Source organism: Cajanus cajan, chromosome 9, assembly GCF_000230855.2.
Source record: "Cajanus cajan strain Asha chromosome 9, NIPB_CcT2T_4, whole genome shotgun sequence".
Lineage (NCBI taxonomy): Eukaryota > Viridiplantae > Streptophyta > Magnoliopsida > Fabales > Fabaceae > Cajanus > Cajanus cajan.
In genome coordinates, this window is record NC_138525.1 from 4,271,474 (window position 1) to 4,294,688 (window position 23,215).

The 23,215-nt window shown below is 27.9% G+C and overlaps 1 protein-coding gene across 2 annotated transcripts; it reads left to right on the top strand.

The window, feature by feature from the left end:
• Positions 1-15,214: 15,214 nt before the first annotated feature.
• LOC109807670 (CBL-interacting serine/threonine-protein kinase 3) lies at positions 15,215-22,444 on the top strand. Of its 2 annotated transcripts, none has more exons than XM_020370257.3 (16): positions 15,215-15,310; positions 15,415-15,603; positions 16,674-16,866; positions 17,146-17,208; positions 18,379-18,450; positions 18,778-18,885; positions 18,996-19,076; positions 19,677-19,730; positions 19,824-19,949; positions 20,032-20,121; positions 20,587-20,709; positions 20,795-20,911; positions 21,153-21,266; positions 21,563-21,619; positions 21,709-21,783; positions 22,081-22,444. In XM_020370257.3, the coding sequence occupies exons 3-16, from the start codon at positions 16,696-16,698 to the stop codon at positions 22,159-22,161; spliced, it is 1,332 nt and encodes a 443-aa protein (XP_020225846.1). In that variant the 5' UTR covers positions 15,215-15,310; positions 15,415-15,603; positions 16,674-16,695; the 3' UTR covers positions 22,162-22,444. The 2 variants fall into 2 exon arrangements, with proteins under 2 accessions (XP_020225846.1, XP_020225852.1); XM_020370263.3 differs by lacking the exon at positions 15,215-15,310 and adding an exon at positions 16,283-16,330 and having other exon boundaries at positions 15,350-15,603.
• The last annotated feature ends 771 nt before the right edge of the window (positions 22,445-23,215 follow it).

The following is a 23,215-nucleotide window of genomic DNA, read 5'->3' on the forward strand; positions in this document are numbered from 1 at the left end:
TTGTGAATTTTTTAAATCCAACCATTAGATTGAAAGTTTATATCACTTTATTTATGTATATCAATTTTTTTTAAAATTAAACAACAACTTGAAGGTAATCAAAGTGTTCATATTTTAGTATATTTTGAAATGAATATATTACGTCAATTTTGTTTTATAAGAATGAAATATCAAATTATCTTTGATTAATATAAAATTTTGTATATATAATCTAAGAGTAAAGAACTTTCAATCTAACGGTTAGATTTACAAAATTCACATTTAATAGAATTGAGCAGTGTAATATTTAATAAAAGTTACATCAGTGTTATTATACCCCTCCTCTCTCTCTCTATATATATATATGTGTGTGTAAGTGTGATCATGACGGGTCATTACAATTCATATTTAAGTATGTCTATTCATATTTTTTTTCTTCTATTTAATTTTATCCTTATTTAAGCTTTCTTTTAATTAATAAAAATCATGTTTGTTTTTCATTTATTTAAAAATTATATATTGACACTAATATTTTTATGTTACTTTTAAATTTATAATTATGTATGTTTTTAATTAAAAAAACCAATTATTATATAGAATAAAAAAAATTACAGTAATAAATAAGTTTTAAAAAAATAACTAAGTTCTATTTCTTTTACACAAAATAAAAAAAATGTATATAATTATAGTGGTGTGCTTTGAGTATTAGACTAAAAAGCTTTTCATAACATATCATAAATTTAATGAATATATTAAAATAAATTAAACTATCAATGGGTTTAACTCACTTGATTGAGTAATGTATATAAGTGTTGTACAACTCTTAGAGTATTCACAATGGTTGTATCTTAAGAGTACTCTAAACTTAAACAAATGCATTTAAAAAAGTTATCATTAGAGATAATCTAGGTGACATAGTGAGTTGCTTAATTTTAAGTATTGTATCTTATAAATAAGATAAAGTTTCTTACATTACAAGATTGTTTTAGACTTGGTAGACTCTATTATAGTTATATTATGGTATTTGTCTGAGACGATATAGGAAAAAGAGTTTTATCTTTATTAATTATTTTTATGGAGAATTTTTACACACAAATTCACAATAGTGAGATATTTTTATGGGGGATATTTGTACACATAACACAATGTATATAAGCATTGTAAAACTCTTAGAGTATTCACAACGGTTGTATCTTAAGATTGTTTTAAACTTAAACAAATGTATTTTAAAAAATCTCATCAGAGAGCATCTAGGTGGCATAATGAGTTGCTTAATTTTAAGCATTGTATCTTATATATAAGATAAAGTTGCTTACATTAAAAAATTGCTTGGAACTTGGTAGATTTTGTTATGATTATGTTATGCTATTTGTTTGAAAATATATATTTATCAAGAAGAGAGAGTTGTCTTTATTATTTTTATGGGAATATTTGCACACACAATTTCATAATAGTATTTTATATTTGATTAAAATTTTACTAATAAAATAAAAGTTAGTGAGTTATTTATGAGTTACTTAATGACATGACAATGTTAAATTAAGCAAAATAAGACACATTTCCAAGATACAAACATCATAGATACTTTTAGTATCAAGTTTGATTTTCCGTTAAAAAAAATATAAAGTTTGATTTTCATATATTGAAAAACAAATTAAAAACTTCATAAAAAAAATGTAAAAGTGGTGCACGAAGTGTTGGATATGATTTATTTGTCATCTACGTGATATATCTGAAAGGGAAAAGTGTACATCAACACACAAATCTTACCAACTCTTTCTGAAATATTATCTAAACATCCTGAAATTTATGCACAATTCTATTCTTATATAACTTTTACATCATAATAATGATATTTCATATTTATTGCACGAAAAACTTGCAATATTTTATCTATCTGAAAAAGAAAATCCAAAATCCAAAGGTTTTGATATTTTATTTAGTCAAGTGAAGTTGTTGTCTACTAGGCAAAATGAATTACTTGATAAAGGCTTATACATGTGTTATTTAGGGTTTGGGGTTTTTGTAATTATTTGATAACGAGGTGATGGGAAAATGGCTTCACGTGTGTGGGGCTCAACTCAAGCATTTGTATGGTAATATAGATGTGGTGGTTGAACTTGAGCTAGGAAATTCTAGTGGATCATAAACCATAAACTATTATTTCAATTTCAATTTTCAAATATGAATATGACAACTTGGATTAACCTTTCTTCCGGATCTCACACCATGTTTTTTCTAGTCTTATAATTTGACAAGACTCTTACCTCGCGGCTAATTTTTATTACTCTAATTTGCAATCACCGTACGATAATTTTTTTCCAAACAAATTAAAAATAATAATAAATATATTTTTTATATTTTACACTAATAACATGATTGACAAAAGTAATTATATTCGTACCATGCATTAATTAGGTGTTGTGTCACTCATTAGTTTTAAATATTTTCAGGATAGTGACATCTTTTCAGTAGTTATGTTGGGCAGATCTTGTAGAAACTTAGAATATAGGGTGATATTCATCTCTAGGTAAAGTTGAGTGTAGTGTGACATGTTTGGTATAGAGACATTCTTGTACTGGTTTCATTTGAAGTATCAGCAAAATGCAATTGTATTTGGTTTTGGCAGCTTCTAAGATTTGTTACTATTCTATCTTTTATATTTATTTATCTTAGTTTTAAAAAAATCAATAAAAGGTATAACTCTCATCGGATCAATATAAAATAGTAGTTTTATCTTAGTTTTAAACAACACCTTATGAACATTTTCCTTACAAAATCATGAATAATGTGGGAGGAAATAAAATAGGGTGAGACTTACAAACTTTTATAACTTTTCGTTCTTAATTTTCTTCCAAACAAACAATAAAATATTCAAATCACTCTTAAATTCTTTATTTAAAATTATTAAAATTGAGCTAATAATATAGATCAGAAATAATATATATATATATATATATATATATTTCTATTTATTGATCGGAGACTTGAGTATCATTATTGTATACTAAAAATAAAAAAGAAAATAATATTTTTTTCTAAATCTTTCTCTCCTAAATTATCCATAACCAAAGCTCAATATAGACATCATGTACAATGAGTGAGTGGACCCTGGCAAAAGATACCAAAGTCATTAAATGAATTTTTTTACCAAAATTTAACTTTATCATCAAGTTAGAAATAAAGTTTTATGCATATAAAAATATTATAGTATCTTTTTTAAAAATAAAAAATCTCTTTTTGTCTCTCTTCTTTTAGATCGAGTGTTTACCACTAAGTCAAAAGTTATAGTTGATAGTTAGTCACGTGTCTCAACCCACCTAGGTCTCTCGGCACGGAACAATTAATGCCACCTAGTAAACAATCTTTCCCTTAGCAAGTCATGTGTCTCAATTAAGACAACAATCTTCTCCTCAACAATTACTCCTGTTGAGAATCAGACACGCAGTTGGCTCTGATATCAATTGTTGAATCGAACGTTTATCATTAGGCCAAAAACTATAATTGATAGTCAGAATATAACTCTTTCTACTTGACTATAGCAATCCAAGCATTACATGTCTCGACTATGAGTTAATCCATCTAGATCCTTGTCATGAGACAATTGATGTCACCTAACAAACATATATTATTGTTACTAAATATGAGAATTTTTAATTTTTAAGAATCTGAATATTTTTATAAAACTTTTTACCTAGCTAAATAAATTTTAACTATTTCAAAGAATGACGATTCTCAAAATTTATAATATTCGAAAAAATTATGATTCCTAAGTAAAAAAATCCCCCTCCCTTAAGTATTTTGATAAAGGCAAAACAATAATGTGGCGTATTCTTAACGAATTCTCTTGAATGCGCATTATTTAAAAAAAAAAAATTAGTATGATGGCTTACAAGAATATATAAAAAGATACAAATTTATTCAATTCTAAATGACGTTGTTTTCCGATCGAATGTCAATAATTAATATCGTGCATTGGCAGAGGAGCAATAATGCATGTGATCTTATTTAATATTATTATTGTCAGCATTCAATTACCAGTCACTGAAAATCTCAACTTAATATGACTGTTAGTGGGGTGAACGGTGTGAAAAGTTCAACTTAGGTTTCTATCACCAATTTTTTCAACAACCTACACTACAATAATTAAAAATAATAATAATTTTTTAACTCTTTTCCATCTTCCTTTACTAGATTTTTTTAATAGTATAATACATTAGTTGGTTCATGAGTTTTAAATTTTTTTTAATTAAGTCTATAAACAAAAATACTTGTAATTAAATTTTTATTTTATAAATTTTGTAATTAAATATTTAAATAAATAGAAAAATCGTACAATTTTGTGATGATTTGATACAGTTACGAATTAATTATGAAAACTTGATTATAAAAAGGTTTATGATATATACACTTTCTTTTTTAATAAGTAAATTTTTTTAATAATTTTTTTTAAATATCCTTAATTTTTTAAATTTTACACTTCTAACTTTTAATTTATCACTTTCTTCTTTTTTTTCACACATGTTCTTTCTTTCTCTTAGTTTTTACATCTACTCCCTTGTCTTTTCTTTATTATTTTCTTATTTCGATAAGTAATTTTAATTCTCTTAGTTTTCACATTACTCACTCCCTCTATCACCTCTTTCACTTTCTTTTCACGTGCACTTAGACCGTAAAACTGGTGCGCGACAACGTTGTAAGTATGTGCAACTTCCTTGACAGTTTATATTGAGCTAGACATACATTTTTTTTTCCAACACTTCCTCTTTTTTCACACCTCTAAAAATCATATTATCAAATTTAGTATTATGAAAAAAGACATTCCGGAACGCTAATTTCATTATTCTAAAGTACTTTTCAAAATAGTAAAATTAGTGTTTCGATAAGTATTTTTCATAATTGTAATGTTTACATCCTTTCAAAAAGTATGTTGTTTTGTAAAAGTCTAAAAAGTTCTTTCTAAAACTCTAAATTTTGTATTCTGAAAAATACTTTTCTAGCTATTAAATTTAGTGTTTTATAAAGTATTTTTCAAAAGTATGTTGAAAACAAAATTTTGAAAAATGCTTCTGGGAATACTAATTTTACTATTCTGAGAAGTACTTTCTAAAATACTAAAATTATTTGATGTTGTGTTTTCTAGACATGTAAGTGAAAGGAAGTGTTCAAAGAAAAAACACACATTTAACTTGATACATTTGATGTTATCGAGAAAGTCACACAGGCCTATATTACTGTTAAAAACTAATTATACGTCTGGAGTGCATGGAAAAACTAAAAAAAAAAAGACAGAAAGGATAATAGTATGAAAACTAAAAGAAGAGGGGGAAGAGAGTAATGTAATGAGATACATGTGAAAATTGAAAAGAGGAGAGAAAAAAGTACGTAAAAAAGAGGTAGAAAGTGTTAAATTGAATGTTGGACGGTATAAAATTTAAAAATAAAAAAATTAAAGATATTTTAAGAATAAATTTATTATTTTAAAAAAAGAAGAAAGGATACTTATTAAAAAAAACAAATGTATATATGATGAGCCTTATAAAAAATAATGACTTAAGGATTTAATTAAATTTTTTAAAAAAATTCAAATGCCGATTGATATAATAAACCTTTTTTTTTAATATGAAATGTTGAACGTGTATTTTCAAATATTAAAAATTTTTATTTAATATTTTATTTAAAACATAATAAGACAGTTTTAAGAAAATACGTCATTATTTATTAAAGAAAAACGCGTCTTGTTACTAAACAATATACAAGATTATAATAATTTAGTCAATAAATTCGAATCATAAGTACCTCAGATGGAATATACTTCTCTTACAATTCTAAAGAATAAGGTGACTTAATGAGGAAATAAAATTAATATAATAATAATAATAACAATCACTTGAAATAAGCATTCCATTTTAATAATATAAGTGTGCTAATTAATTAGCCACGCCAATAACAGCGATAGAACCCTTCCTATGTAATGGGAGAGAAAAAAACAAACTTTAAGGCAATTTCAGAATAGAACTTTGAACAACCTCTCTATAACTTAAATTCAGAATTAATTTATTAAATTGAGCCAAATAGTAACTTGTATGGTCATAGTTTTTTTTTTTTCTCTATCTATCGCTAATAGCAGTGACTAATTTTCTCGTTACGATAGAGGCACCTCAAAAAAAAAAAATAATATTCTCTCGTACGATTGGGGAAAATAAATAAATAAATGATATTCTCGATACGTAAACAAATTTGCTTTCGATTTTGACCAGTTCTAAGTTATAACTTATAAGTTCTAACTTTCAATAGGATTCGGCTTTTTTTATTTATTTTTTTCTAAAGTGAAAGTAAGCAATCTTATTTGTTGAATAAAAAATCAATGAATATATTTAATAAATCGTAAATATACTAAAATTAATATTAATTTCCACTGAGATCACATATTTCACCTTTTTAGAAAAAAAAAATCCTAATCAATTTTATATCGGTTAGATTGTAAAGTGTTTCTACACTGCTATCTAATCATATTGTAAATAGTAAACTTTTTAACTTTTATAATAAATAACCAAAATTTTTTACCATAATGTCTAATTAATTGACTGCATAAACCATTATACTCTAAAGAAAAATAGGATTTCATTTTTTAAAATGCATCTCGAGTAGATATTTTAGCAAAAATGGTGTCAACAAGACATTAACTCTAACGTTTTAACTACAATTAATTAAAGTAAGTGTCCTTAAGTCCTTCTATATTAAAATCACGAAAACATATATCGCAGTTTTTATTTTTTGGATTAAATAAAAGGTTGGGGAGGGCGTGAGGCATGAGCAATCGAGTATCAGCAAAAAAAATAAAAATAAAAAAATAAAAAAGTTGACCTCTTAGTTGCATGGATTCTATAGTCATGGTGTTTTTTTTTAGTTTTAATAAAAATAATTTTATTGTATTATATTAAAAATTATTTTGCATGTGAAATAAATTATCATAAAAGTTTCTGTCGAAATGTTATGGCTGAGATACCGATAGCGCTAGCAAGTTAGCACTGAAACTGACATTTTAATAAAGTTTAGTGGTAAATTACGGACACTGTAAAATTTATACGGTTATCAAATCATAATTTATATATATAGAGAGAGTAAATTTATTAATTTTTACAATAATTATTTTAAAAATTATATGAATCGTAATTTTTTATTGTTTGACTTATAAAATTTTTACCTTAATAATGCATGATGATTAAACTTTTTTAATCTTCTCCATTAATGTTACTCTAAATATAAAAATTATATTTAGTTTTAACAAATTTAACGTATTTAACAATTATGATTGGATTATCTGAGTAATATAATTTTTTTCATTCTATCAGTATATTTTAATTAAATTTTCCAACTAAATATTACTTGCTTTAATAGACTTTACATTATGTTCCTGACATAAATTATTTTTTAACTCTTTTTTATCAATATTTAACTAATTAATATTAGAGTTAATCACTTATACACTGTTAATGTAAAAAAAAAAATTTACACTAACAACTAATTATAATTTTAAATTATTTTATTTTATTTTTATTTGATTAAATAAGTAAATGACATGACACTATTAAAAAATATAATTGGTTGTCAATATAAAAAAAATTTACACTAACAATCTATGTGATTAACTCTTAATATTACCTACACTAATAAATTTTACATCAAATCACGTGTGGTGTGGAGTATCGCATTTTTTAAGGAAATGAAATGTAGGTCTTATATACTAGTAAGATAAATAAAACTTAAGATATAATATAGATATTCTTAGTGTTATTTTTTTTTCAAAATCAATATTTCGTTTTAATCTAAGTTTTATTTTAGTCATTGAGATAAAAATATTAGTTATCGAAATATATATCAATTCAAATTAAATATGAGTACCAATAATATTTATTGTATCACGTGTATCTAGTTTTATCATGAAATATTTAGTAGGGATAAAGTTTTTTTATACCAAAGAATCATGATTCCTAAAAATTATAATTCCTACGAATTATGATTTTCAGGAATAACTAAAAAATGTTTGGTTACTCATAAAAGTTATTTAGAATGTTCATACATATTTTGGATAATTAAATATTTTCATGTTTAATTATAATAATAATATATTCTCGAGTTTATAAATATTTTTTTACAAAAATATCATTTATTAAAATAAATTTATTATATATATTTATTTACTTAAATCTTATTACAAATATGATATTAAACTATTTTACAAAGTTTAAAACTTATTAACATTATTTAAATACAAAATTCAACAACAAAAAAATGAGAAAAAAATAAAAAATAAAAATGATACATTATGATTACAAAAAATAAAAAAATATTATTTTATTTCATTCAAATAAAATAAATAAATAAATAAAAGTTAACAAATATTATTAAAATGTAGAAATAAAATAGATTTTAATAATGGGATACAAGAAAGAGAGAGAAATATAAATATAAGAGGGAGGGAGAGAGAAGGAGGAGAGAGTAAGAGTGAAAGAGACGGAGAGTGAGAAAGAGAGGGAGAAAATGGGAGAGGGAGAGAAGAAAAGAGATGGGGAGTGAGAGTGAGAGAAAAAGAGAAATAGAATGAGAGATAAATGTTTTTTGTTTTAAAAAGAGATACTGTGATTTTTTTACATATAAAACTTTGAGTTAATCACCTATATACTGTCAGTGAAATTTTTTTACACTGACAACCAATTATATCTTTTAATTTTGTCATGTCACTGTAAACACATTTACTTTTAACAGTGACATGACACAATTAAAAAATATAATTGGTTGTCAGTGTAAAAAAATTTTTACACTGGCAGTATATAAGTGATTAACTCTAAAACTTTTTCCTAACTCGGAAAAGTTGAATTCCCACTTCCTTATAAAAATGTTTTTGTCAAAAAATGGGATAAAAATGATTCCCAAAAAATTATATTCAAAAGATTTTTTTATATATATACCAAACATGGGAAATTATGATTCTCACTTTGAATTTTCAGGAATGTTAGAATATTTCATTTTCCAAACACCCCCTTAAACTCATCATTTGTCCATATGAAGAAATATTTATTAAAAATAAATAAATCTTTTTAATTAGATTTTAATATTTCAAAAAATTAGGTTTTTTAACAAATCGTTAGCTTAAGTGGTACTAAACTCAATATTCTTAAGCAATGTCTTAGGTTTGACTCTAGTTTATGAAAAAAAAAAACAGTTAGAATGAGAGATTCCATTAAAGGTGATCAACCAGGTTTTCTAACGAAAATTAGTCATAAGTAAAATTAGTTATAAATATGAATAACATGGTTACAAAAAATATCTTTATTAAAAAAATTACCATCATTAAACAAAATTTTTACTACTAATATGTAAAATTTACTTCTTCAAGTTGGAGGTAAAAACACCTCAATTTTTGTTATGCTTCAAAAAATGTAAAAAAAAAAAAAAAAAAAAAATACTACATTCTATTATGTAAGACACACATGACATCAACTAGTAGAAGGGAAACAAGCTTAGAGGAATTGCTCGTCTAAACTTGGATTTCATATGTTGTGCCATACTTTGTTAAGAAATTAGTATATGAATTAACTTCTCAGGTGATATGTTTAAAATTAACAATCTAATTTAAAAGAAATAATATTAAATTCTCTATATAAACAAATAATATGGATGAAAAATATTGTAATTTTTCCTTATCAACTTCAAAAACATAAGAAAATTTGGTTCACAAATAAGTTGTAAATATAATCATACTAAATTATCTGAAATCCATAAAAAAAAAATACTTAAAAATTACACTCGATTTTTTATTTTGGTTGCAATTTTCTTCATTAAATATTCGATATATATTTTTTGATTTCGTACTCTTTTTTTTTTGCCTTTATAATAATTTCCCATCATATTATTTTTCTTAAGTACTTGATACATTTGCGCGACAGTGCAAGAGTAGGGCCACTGTCCAACTGTCCAACTTCTCCAATGATGGCACCAATGTATATTTTTTTTAATAATTTGTTTAGATAAGTTAAATCTTGAATTAAGTGTCTATATGTTTTATTTATCTTTGACTACAGATCTTGCAAATTTCCTAATCTTTTTTATGGGCCAGTGTTTTGGTAATTTTTTTTTCTTTTGAATAACTTTCTATTAATTTTGTTCTAATTGGAAAACTAACATAATAATTAAAGAAACTGTGTAAAGGCAACATAGGCTGATTAAAACCCAAGCTTATAACCTCAAGCTTGTGGTTCAGCGGTAGGGGTTGATCCACGCTTAAGCAAGGTCAGAGTTCAAATCCTGCCTTGTGTATGTAGCTGCGTTAAATCTTGGGGCCAGATATCCCACTCTTTGAGGTGCCTCTAACGTAGTGAGGAGATTAGTCACCGCTATCAGCGGTGAATACTCCAGGAACGAACCTAAAAAAAAAAAAAACCAAGCTTATAGGATGAGTATGATCCAATTCAACTTACTAACCAGTTCAATCCAAAATTTGATTTTGGCATATTCGAAATTTTGAATTTAGAATCAATGTGGTTTGAAGGTAGACATTTTTCACTTACCTTCGAGGTTTGATAGACATGTTTCAGCTTAATTATCATATTGTCATAATTAGAGATGAATGAATTCTCTGGGGACTCATGAATAGATCCCCTTCTACCTCTGCAACACAAAAGATAAATAAATCAGGAGCTATAAGTCGCAACATTTTGTATTATTATTTTCAAAGTGTGAAACTGAGAATGAAATTAAATAAATAAAAGAAACTAAATAGTGTATTATTCCTTTATCTTAATCTTGTATTATTCTTATAATAATATAAATATCATAGTCCAACAATATGAAAAAGTAAAAGTAAATTTTATTGCAAAGAAAATAACATAAAATATAGAAGTCATTTACTAACCATATAAACAACTTTACAACACTCAACACAACTTCATCTTCATACTTAGCAACTCAAAATAACACAAGTGATCTTTCTCTCAATTAACATCTTTACAACTCAACATTTTAACTTAACAACTTAATAATATATTCAACAACTCTATCACATATATATCTATCACATATATATTGCAACGATTCGTCATGATCCTTGCACTTAACGGATCGATCACCTACTTGTAACAAAAAACATACAAGTTCCTACCTAGGTTAACATACATGTAGTTCTTGTATATACACTTAATAATATATACTTACATTGTGTAATAATTCTCACCCACAACTAAAATACTATACTAGTACATATGTATATAAAATAATCTAAAAAAAATAAAATGTATGAACTTAGGTTGTCGGTCAAGTAATACTATAATATCTATGCAAAGGTAGCATAAAGCTACAACACCATTCAACATGGCTATCACTCTCTAAACGCCTCTAGCTTAACCCTACCTTACTCTCATGTAAACATGATCATCGCACTTCAACCACTAGAAAATATGCAAGGGTAAGTTAGTGAACAATAAAATAATCATATATAAAGTATAAAAGTAAAACAATTATACTAACAACAATATCATGTAAACCATACACAAATCCCCTTATATGGCTTACAACATTTCAACATCACAACAAATGTTCAACATGACATTCAACAACCTTAAAAGATAAACAATCTCATCATACACCAATAACAATGCCAACTAACAACCAAACAAGCAACATATGAACAACACTAATCACTACATCATATGCACAACACCTCAATTACATGTGTCATCACACATTCACTTATGAAGATCTCATACAATAAAGATGAACAATGTAAGTGGTTTGGCCCTACTAGAGTAAAACGATTTTTTTACAACTACTAGATCAATAGTTAAGTTGGGATACCAATCCCTAACAACACAATTTCTCAAAAGTTATTAATTAAACTAGGAAGTCTAGTATTTTTTCAAGATATCCAGATAGGCAAATACTATGCCTTTCTAGTAGTCGGTTAGAGACTAAGTCTTTGACCTTGTACCTTACTTAGTTGGTCATTTTATACACAAATGTTTCGACCTTGTCCATATACAGATCAACATTGGTCACTTATAGTTGATATGTTTCGACCTGACCTATATACCACATTAATTAAAGTCATAGAGGAGACTTAACTATCCATTCAAGTGTTCATTACTCAAGAAAGGTTTTCAATAATAGGCTCGTACAACACCACACCAATATCCTTATAATGGGACATTCGATTTTCAAAAATACCCTTTCCTCTGGTATTAAGTTGATCATGCCTAAATGTCTAAAGCATTCTCAACATCAACGCCTCAACAGTTCAACAATTAGCAACACATATCATGCCTAAATGCCTAAAGTATTCTCAACACCATCACCTCAACATTCAACAATTCATCAACATAACGTGCCTAAATGGCTAGAGCATTCTCAGCATCAACGGCTTAACAATTCAACATTTATTTATCTATATGCATTATTCCACATCAATGAATATAGAACTAATAACATTAAACAACATCAAATATGCAATAAATTCACCTAACACATTATTTGAGTAATTATAAAGTTCTTAGTGCTTTTTGCCCGACTCAATCCATTTTCAAGGTGGGCTAGGTTAACACATGGATTAGAGCTTACTTTGACAACTCTAATTTAATCCATCGACTTCATACCTTACTTTATTTATTCACTTCTAAACCAATATGGTTCGATATTTTCTCTATACGGTATCAAATAAGGACTTAGAGAAGACTCAACATTTTACTTCAAAAGATAATAAACTCAAGAAAGTTCTTTTTTTTTATTTTTTTATTTTTATATATATTTTGGACTCTTAGAGCACCGCAACACATATCTACACAATGAAATATCTCAACTTTCAAAACAATACCTTTTTCTAGTCCTAAGTTCACAACACAATTCAATAACATGCATCATCAACATGCTTATATAACACAACTCAACAACATATATCATGCATCTCACAATATTGTTCAATTTAACAAAATTCATCATGAATATTCTCAACACAAACCATCTCAACTTACTTTTTAACATAGTCTTTCATTATAAACAACACAACGACTTTATGCTATAGAATTTCAAAAGAAACTCACTCTAAGCTCAACTGGACATGCTTTGAGGGAGCCAAATTCGCTCTAAGCACTCAACAACCAAATAAACAACACACAACCATTCTATATGAATCAAGATTATCAAGTCTCTTTTCATTCCACCATGAACAATGAAAAACCTAGAACATTAAGACTTTCACTTCTCAAATTCAACATCAAAGTCACCAATAGACAAATCAATACAATAATCAACACATACAACACAATAAAGATTGATCTACGAGCTTCCTTTATCTTAGATCCTCTAAAAATTAGGAAAGGAAGGAAGAACGACGAAGAACAAGACTTCCCAAACACATTCTCTACAACAAACTTAACCTCTGATTCTTAGTTCCTTAACTTCAAATCTCAACTCAACCACCATGATCTCTATTTCAAGGAAGAATCAAAGCACTTTTATGATGTTAGAAGAAAAAAAGGTCTCCTTCGCCTCTAAAGTCTATCTCTCTAAAATATCTCTCTAGAAATTCTAAAAAATGAATTTATGAAGTTAAAATTCATAGAAAACCTTATATATCTTGTCCCAAACTTGGTAACCCCAATACAAAAAACCACAAAAACCAAACTCATAAAAAATTCTTAATCCCAAGAGTTTTAAAATACTAAAACAACACATCATCATAATTTAATTAAATATTAAAATTAAAATAAATAATAGCTCACAACATAGTACTACAAAATTTAACTTGAATATTATTAAATATTGTTTATTATATCATCCACAGAGTGTCGAATCAGGATTAACGTTAAAATTTTAATGATTAATAAATAAACATTCAACAAGCGATCAAAATTATAATTTTTATAAAATTGAGGAACTAAAATTACAGATTTTAACCAGAAAGTGACAAAAATTTAACTAGAAAAATCGATATTATGAAATGAAAAAAATAATTTAACCAGAAAACAAATATAAATAAAGTTGAATAATAATTTGTTAACTCAAACAAGTATAAATAAAATCAAATAGTCAAATAGCTTTCTAACCACTTAAATAAGAAAAAGTAATTTATTAACTCAAATTATACTTTGTTTGATTTTGTCCAATTAATATTTTGGGCTAATAATGTTAATCAAGTAATCAATATATCATTAAATAGAAAAATGTTTATTAAAGATATCTTCAATATTTAAAAACAAATCAACATTTATTTCAAAGTGATTGAATATATTGAATAAAATATTTCAAATACCATTCTATTATTTATATTTTTAATTTGAATATCAAATTATTATAATAGTAAATATATTTTTAGTCCTTTAAATTTAAAATAAATTTATTTTTAAAAATTAAAAATTGTTTTTTAGTCATGTAATTTTAAAAAAATTATTTTAATCCTTCAAATCATTAATAATATATTCAAAAATAATAAATTACAACAATTATGTAACATTAAATAATTTAGTATTATATTTTTATTAAAAAAATATCTATAAATAAATTTTGTATACAATATTTAATAAATTCTCAAATGTTTTCTCTTTGTATCAAATCACCGTAGTAGTAAAATAATACTTCTCATTGCAAATGTACTCTCACGATAATTGTTAAAACTTAAAATAACATTTCTTTCCCTTTCTCTTTCTTTAACCAATTATTTTATCACACTCCTTAGAAAATTGTCTATTTCGAAGTGGATTAATTATCCCGAACTAACTAATTGACCCAAATTACTACGTCAACTCTGTCATATTCTTGTTTTTCACGTGTTAAGATCTTTTGCAAAAAAAAAATCATAAAATCCCTCATATATGTAATTTAACGAAGTTAAGCCTCCAAAACTAACGTAATAAAATATCAAATTTAGTGCCTATCAAAAAAAAAAAAAAAAATCTAGCGAGGACATTGAAACTTTGTACCAAAACAAATGAGGATGTTCAAATCAGCATTATTATTTCTGCAAATTGAAATGAATGGCAGTGGGAATGTACCAAAACAAGTGGTATTGTGACCACAACAAATGCAAGCGTATTTAAACTGTCAACGTCTAACATTAACACAATTGATATTTTGATTATTTAAATATATAGACAAAAAATTGATTTTTTTACATGCGAGTGATTTTTTTTATAAAAAGAAAGAGATAAAAGTTACTATGATAATATCTGTGTTTCAATTGTCTATCAGGTATACCTTTGTTCGGAAAAAATAAATAAATACATGGAATGAATTCTTTTGTGGTTCAACAGAGCGTGACCCCAGAGATTTTCTCTCTCTATTCGTAATTTTTTTTCCCACATATTATTTTATTATTATTAGACATACATTCCATGGAGAAAGATAAGTATTGATGAGTAACTGTTTGAAGTTGTTGTTGTGTTCCAGAATAAATAGCAGAAAATGAAACTCTCATGAGTTCTGTCTGATTGCATAGCATTGGTTGGTAGTTGTCTCAAAAATCTCTTGCCCTTTGGCAATAATCAAAATCCAAGCTACTGTTCATCAAGCTACACAATCATCACTTGGTTCCACTGCAAAATTTCACTTATTCTTATCTCCATACATTTGATTGAAGTATTTCTTCTCTCTCTCTCTCTTCACTTTTCACGTTTCTGTTTTTTAGTTTTTCCATCTTCATGTCTATCCTCTTCTCATATGAGTCTAAAGGTGTTGTATATATAGCATACTGCTTGTGCAGCTTGTGTGGTACTTGAAATTTGAAAACTTGATCTGTCTTTGCTTAGTTATTTCATTTTCAGCACCCCTTTGGGTCATGTTTTGGTTACCCCAACTGTCTTTCTGTCCATCTTTCGACAATTATTGTAAAGTTCCCTTTTTTTAATTCTGTCTTTTCACCTTTTCAAAGTGAATTTCTGGGATTTTTTGCTTTCAATTGAGGGCACAAAATTCAATAACTGACTGGGTTTTCCATTTGTGTTGCTGGGTCTATGAGATTTGAAGTTTTTTTCATCCTTTTTGGCATGTGGATCCTAAGTTCATGACTTGCCTTTTTCTCCAACCAATTTGCTTTGTTGCTAAATAAATTGTTCCTGTCTGGCAAAGGTTTTTGAGTCTGTAGTGCTGGAAAATTGATTTTTGTGATCATTGATGATTATTTTTTTTACCTGAGGAGGACCTTCAATTTTTCTTTTTTCAATATTGATGTTTTTTCTCTCTCACAAATCTAGTCTCTGAAGTTAGAGATTTCATAAGGGTGTATTGTGTTAATTTTCCTGTTTGTTTCATATTCAAGCTCAATTCTGGTTGTGGGTTTGTCATTTACTGGAAGACAGGCTTTGAGGTTATTTCTCATCCCAAAAATTGCTCTTTTCTCTCTGCAACTTAAATCTAGTATCAAAGTGTTCTAAATCTCTCCAAGATCTCTCTAGTGCACTGCATTACTGGTTGAAAGTGGGATCTCTAGGGTTACGCCATGAATGATTGATTTTCCTCTTAGAATAGGGACCTTTAATCCTGAAGAACTATGCTGAAAATGAATTGGGGAGTGTTTCCTAGTTTGCATCTTTGACATTGAAATCATTGCTTTGTTTTAAACCATAAGCAATAGTAGCATTTCCTAAACATTTATTACTAAACTAGTAGAGAAAATTTTGTTAGAAACTAAATTCTGATATGCATTTCAGGTTAGAAGTTCAAGTTTAGAGAATGAGTCATCCTAAGATTAAGCGCCGAGTTGGTAAATATGAGGTAGGGAGGACCATTGGTGAGGGTACATTTGCAAAGGTGAAATTTGCAAAGAACTCTGAGACTCAACAGCATGTGGCTCTTAAAATTCTTGACAAGGAGAAGGTGCTCAGGCACAAGATGGCTGAACAGGTTGAATACATGAGTTTTTTTTTTTTTTTTTTTTTTCTCTTTTCTATGGACATGGTACAAGCAGTATACCTAAATTAAATTCATTTAGTTTAATTGCATCCGTACATTGTCCAAAACATTTCAATAATTAGACAAACTCTAGTTTTTGCTTAACTATTTTTAGGTGGGAGGTTATAGATTTCGGATGCTTCTTATTATTTTATTTTGGTAGTTTCTTTGGAGTTTAGAGCCTGGCATGATGAAGTCAAGTCTCTTAGATTTTTTAATGTATTTTTGCAGATCAGGAGAGAAGTAGCTACAATGAAATTAATCAAGCATCCAAATGTTGTTCAATTGTATGAGGTATCTCTCTCTCTCTCTCTGGACCACACACGTGCAATGATTTGTCTTTCTCTTTTTTAAACTGCTTTTTCCTTTATTTTATTCTTGCCTGAATTGTCTCTATTTTAAAAGCAGCAGTAGGTGATGGTTGTCTCTAGAACTTTCAAAACTGATTGTTTCACTAAGAACATTTCCTAGTGCTTAACATTGAAAGAAAATGCTTGAAGTATCTTGTAAATAATTGAAGTTATCGGATGATTTGAAAGTTTTTTTTTTTTTAAATTAACAATACCCTTGTTCACTGGATTCTGGTATGTTTGGATGGGAGGAAAGATAATAAAAGACAAGAAATTACAAATAACAATACATTTTCCTTTATTTGGTTGAAGAGAAAGTGAAAAGGAAAGCTGATTTCTAGAAGTTTTTCTCTTGCATTTTTTCTTCAATGCAAATTTCAAACTTTTATTTTCTTCCATTTTCCCTTTAATTCAATTCAAATTTCTTTCCTATCTCGCTTTCTTTCCACCCTACCAAACATGGGAAGTTCCAAATACGTTGAATGCTTGAATCATCATTATATTTCTGAGACTATAAATAGTTATGAAACTGCTGCCTTTTATCCAAGTCTAAACGAGACAGAATAAAAATTTCTAATCCTCTGTTGTTACTGAGCTTGAGACATTATTCTATCATGAATTGCCCACATAATGACATTTTTTATATATGAAAGAATAAGTTAGGACTTAAGAGTTATCTTATGCATAAGTTAATTTGTAAAAACTAATTCTTATTAACCTTTCCAAAACTTGTTTCTAACTTGGGCATAAACTAAATTAGTTCATAGGAGAAATTTATTTTCCTTTTAATTTTTTCTCTTATATGTGATTATGAAAAAGTTTATACAAATAGGATCTTAGAATAAATACATGTTAAATATGTATTTCATGTTTCTTTTTCAATGTTATTTCATTACTTTCACTCACCACTCCCAGTCGACCTGATAATTAATTTGCTGATGATGCCCGTTTTGTATGCTTATGATATAGCATTCGTACTAGTGCAGACTATCCAACTAAACTTAAATTCTTTTCTAAGGAAGTAAATCTGCGATTAGAAATCATATTATTTCTCAACAATGATTACTTTGTTGCCTAATTCTGTTTCTAACTTTTTTAACATTTTTGTTTGCAGGTAATGGGAAGCAAGACAAAAATATATATTGTTTTGGAGTTTGTGACTGGGGGAGAGCTCTTTGACAAAATTGTGAGTAAACGAACCTTGTTGCTTCCTTTCATTTTCAATTGAATGTGGAAATTTTGGAGGAAAAAGGAACAAATGGTGGCTCTTTAACACATTTGCAGCTGATCAATCCTGTTTAGATTATGATTATGACATTATACAAGTGTTGTTCCACCAGAATATGATCCTTGTTCATTCATATTTCATTTCATTCAATCATCATTATCATTTTATTATCATCATTCATTGGCATTGTAGTGGATTGGAATGATTTGGATCTTAGTACATGATTTTTATCTTTATTACAAGGAAAAATTGTTGTATATGTTCCAATGAATGTTTGTTGTGAAGGTAAACCATGGACGAATGAGTGAAAATGAAGCACGTAGATATTTCCAGCAGCTTATAAATGCTGTTGACTATTGCCATAGCAGGGGTGTCTACCACAGAGACCTGAAGGTAAGGCCTCTCTCACACACACACATGCAGGTGCCAGAACAATTATTTTGAGTTTGATATAATAAGAAATAACCTCTAACATTTCATAACTCTTCACATACTTTCTGCAGCCAGAAAATTTGCTGTTAGATGAGAAAGGGAACCTTAAAGTTTCTGATTTTGGTTTGAGTGCCCTCTCCCAGCAAGTTAGGGTAATAATGAATTTCATTGCCTTCTGAATTTTAATTTTCTTTGGTGTTTATCTATCTTTGTTCATTAAATTGGTCTTGCTTTTTGAAGTAAAACTATGACCCAATTATTGATGTCGTAAAAGAACATAAAACAATTAGAAAGTATGAAGACTTGTGACGGTGTGAGAGAAGTAGGGAAAATGCTTATCTTATTCAGGTGATGGTGAAATATATGCTTAATGATTGGAGAAAGGACATCAATCAAACACAGGAAAATAGGACAACAGCCAACCTTTTAGCTTTTTTATCAGTGATTAGTGATTTATTTTGACCAGAGACAGACAAGATTTGATTTTTCTTAATGATTTAGGGATGGATGAATCAGGAGGTCAAGCCAATAGTAAGTTTAAGATCTAGGAAGAGAAAGCATAACATGTTTAGAGTGTGACATTATTGAAGTTGGAACAAGAAGAGTTGACAGTGTCGAGAAGTTGTACTCAATCATTCATGAATATTAAAATCCTATTTCAATGATTATAAATTTGAACATCTTCTATAACGTTAATGAAAACTTGACAAAGTTTCCATGCATTCTAAGAGGGTTGATTTTTTTGTTGATAGGATGATGGACTTCTCCATACTACATGTGGCACTCCAAATTATGTTGCTCCTGAGGTATAGACAAATGTTACGCTACTTTCTTGCGAATTGCATACCAACATTCATACACTTTGAATCACTCTAACTATATACTCTTGTTATATGTAGGTCCTCAACGATAGAGGCTACGATGGTGCAACTGCAGACTTGTGGTCATGTGGGGTGATTCTCTTTGTATTGGTTGCAGGTTACTTGCCTTTTGATGACCCTAATCTTATGAATCTCTATAAAAAGGTGAGCAATGTTTAAAATTTATTGCACAATTTTAGTTTTTCCTTTGTTTTTTCTTTATTACATTTCATTTCTTGATCCACAGATCTCAGCTGCTGAATTTACTTGCCCCCCGTGGCTTTCTTTCAGTGCCAGGAAATTGATTACACGAATCTTGGATCCTGATCCTATAACTGTAAGAAGCAACATTTGATTATCTTCCTGCTTCTTAACATGTAAAAATTGCATATTTGAACCACTAGAGACAACCTGTGGTTGGAGGGTTTGAATATATACATGACTTATATTTGATCCTTGTTGTCGTCATTGTAATATTTTTCACTGATAAAAAAAAAATTGCATGACTGTTCTTAAAGTAAAAGGGTCATTTTACTTGTAACAAGTTATAGCCTTCTACACTTGGTGGCTTCCAATGATCTTAAAGGACTAAGCTTGGCATGATATCATCTGCATCAGCTTGATTTCATGATTACGCAAACCAGAATAATGGTTCTTATAAAACCACATTTAGCTAGTTCCCTGCCTCACATCATAACTGAAATAGAAAGATAACTGATCATCAATCTACAGTATTATGGTCATTTTTCTGTACTAGTTAAGTTTTGGTCTTGATTTCTGATTTACATTTGCTGTATGGCAGCGTATCACTATACCTGAGATATTGGATGATGAATGGTTTAAGAAAGATTATAAGCCTCCAGTTTTTGAGGAGACTGGGGAAACCAACCTCGACGATGTTGAAGCTGTTTTCAAAGATTCTGAAGTATGTTTAAGATTACTAGATATGACTTTGGTAGTGATTTTCTGAGTTCTGGAATATTATCTCATAATTTTGCATGTGTTTTCAGGAGCACCATGTGACAGAGAAGAAAGAAGAGCAGCCTACGCCTACGGCCATGAATGCTTTTGAGTTAATTTCCATGTCCAAAGGGCTGAACCTTGAAAACTTGTTTGATATAGAGCAGGTTCGTAGCTTCACATGTTATGATGCTTTCTAAATTATTTCATTACTGTGAAGAACATGTAGAATTCAAATATAGGGAAAACATGTTAGTTACATTAATTTTGACATATAAACTAGTTATTTTTCGAGACAAAAGCTAGTTAACTATGTTGAAACATGTGATTCAAGCTAACTTGGTGCAGATTATAAGGTGCCTTGCTGAAGTTACCATGTTTGATTTATTCTTATGTCATTGATTGCAGGGATTCAAAAGGGAAACGAGATTCACATCAAAATCACCTGCAAATGAGATAATCAACAAGATTGAGGAAGCTGCAAAACCTCTTGGCTTTGATGTGCAGAAGAAAAATTACAAGGTAAGCCTATTATGAGCTTCTACTTAAGAATTTGTTTGAATAAACTTCTCTATAAGTAATTCTAGGAGAAGAAAAAGGAAAAATGAAATAAATTTAACTTAAAACTAATTTATGCATAAACTAATTTGGAGTTCTCTTCTATTGACTTTTTCAAAACTTATTTTTAACTTGTCTATAAATTAATTTTTGCTTACGTAGAAGCTTGTCATTTTTTTTTCTTTATGAAGAAGTTTGTTAAAACATACCAACATTTATATAAATGGTAGTCTGTGAAATTAATAAACCATCACCTGCAGATGAGGCTTGCAAATGTGAAAGCTGGAAGGAAGGGAAACCTTAGTGTTGCCACAGAGGTATATGATTGTTATAACTTTATTTGGTGATGTGGGGCACTATTTGTCACATTATTGTACTGAAATCTAAAAGTACACTTCATAAACAGATATTTCAAGTGGCACCTTCTCTTCACATGGTTGAAGTACGGAAAGCAAAAGGAGATACATTGGAGTTCCATAAGGTGTCCTTCTGCCCCCTTCATAGCTTAATTGTTTTACAATACGTAGTCTCTGCTTGCCACTTCTAAAATAACTCTTATATCGTTAATTCTAATGATAATTAAAGAAGTTTATTATATATTTGAATTAGGAAAAGATACCAATTTGTCATTGTTTGACTTGAGAACTGATAACAAATATAAGAAACTAAGTTTTGTCCATAGAATAACTGTTACTTTTGTGAAAGGTATTTACATCCTCTTATTCTTAAATAATTGGAAACAAAATCTAATTGAAATTGTTTGCGTCAATATCTGCAGTTCTACAAAACACTTTCAACAAGCCTGGATGATGTTGTTTGGAAAACAGAAGATGATATGCAAATGCGAGAAACAAAGTGATATTTGATATCATCATGATCAAGTGTAATTTTCTTTATGTTTTATGTTCTACTATTTTCCAATTTCTTGATTCGTTATTTCCTCCAAGGTTCCTTCATTTAGGTTTGTTTGGATATTACATAGTAGTACTCATATATTGCGTACCATGCTATTATTTTTGGAAAGCATGCGGGAGTTTAAGTAAGAATTTTACTCATCAACAGTTCCAGTTATGTTCATGAAACAAGTAATTGTAAGAAAATTTGTACACTGTATATATTTATCTATCTTTCTTTTCTAGTAATATCTTCTCCATTTGCTGTTACTTTCTGGTCTCAATCCAGCAATATGGTAGCTCATTACAGCAACTGGAAAATAAAAACCAATGATTGAGGGAGAGAGGCTTAAAGAAAATGATATTATTCTGATAAAATTATATCAACAAGTAAATTAGTAAAAGGAAATTTTGATCTTAAGCTTTGTCACCCTATGGGGTATGTTGGTGATTTGTTTTGTTCATGGTTCTTTTAAGCCATAAAGACGATATTAAGGAGGAAAAAAAAAGATTGGGATTCTGGCTGAAGCACTTGCACTATGAGAAAATTGAAGGATACTTTGGAAAATAAACAATGGATACGTGGAATTGAATTCCATTTTTTTTAAGCTTTTCTGAATGAGAAAAAAAAAATTACAGTTGAAATAAGAGTTTCTATTAAAGGTAGTCTTTTAAAAATTCATTTTAGTCCTTTAAATATTCAAATCAAGTTAATAGTCTTTTGCAAGCAGCAATAACTATTTTTAGTTTGAGGTGCATTTTTAAACAATTATTTTGACTGATTTTAAGGCATAAGATTTCTCCTATAAATATGAAAATTATGGAATCCACTGATTCTCTAACAAGAATACATATCGGTGAAAATTGTTTAAAAAACAAGTTAAGTTTAGGAGTTAAAGAACTAAAATAAGCATTTTAAAAATAAAGAATTAAAAAGAACTCAGAATTAAATAAAGGAGAAAAATGTATTTTATTCTAAAATTTATTTTTTAAACGTATAAAAGAATGTCACGTGAAAAA

Excerpts from the sequence above, each read along its gene's own strand:
- LOC109807670 (XM_020370257.3), top strand. The coding sequence starts at position 16,696 with ATGAGTCATCCTAAGATTAAGCGCCGAGTTGGTAAATATGAGGTAGGG. Across the intron at positions 18,886-18,995 it reads TCTACCACAGAGACCTGAAG|CCAGAAAATTTGCTGTTAGA; the intron begins GTAAGGCCTCTC and ends TACTTTCTGCAG. Across the intron at positions 19,731-19,823 it reads CAAATTATGTTGCTCCTGAG|GTCCTCAACGATAGAGGCTA; the intron begins GTATAGACAAAT and ends TGTTATATGTAG.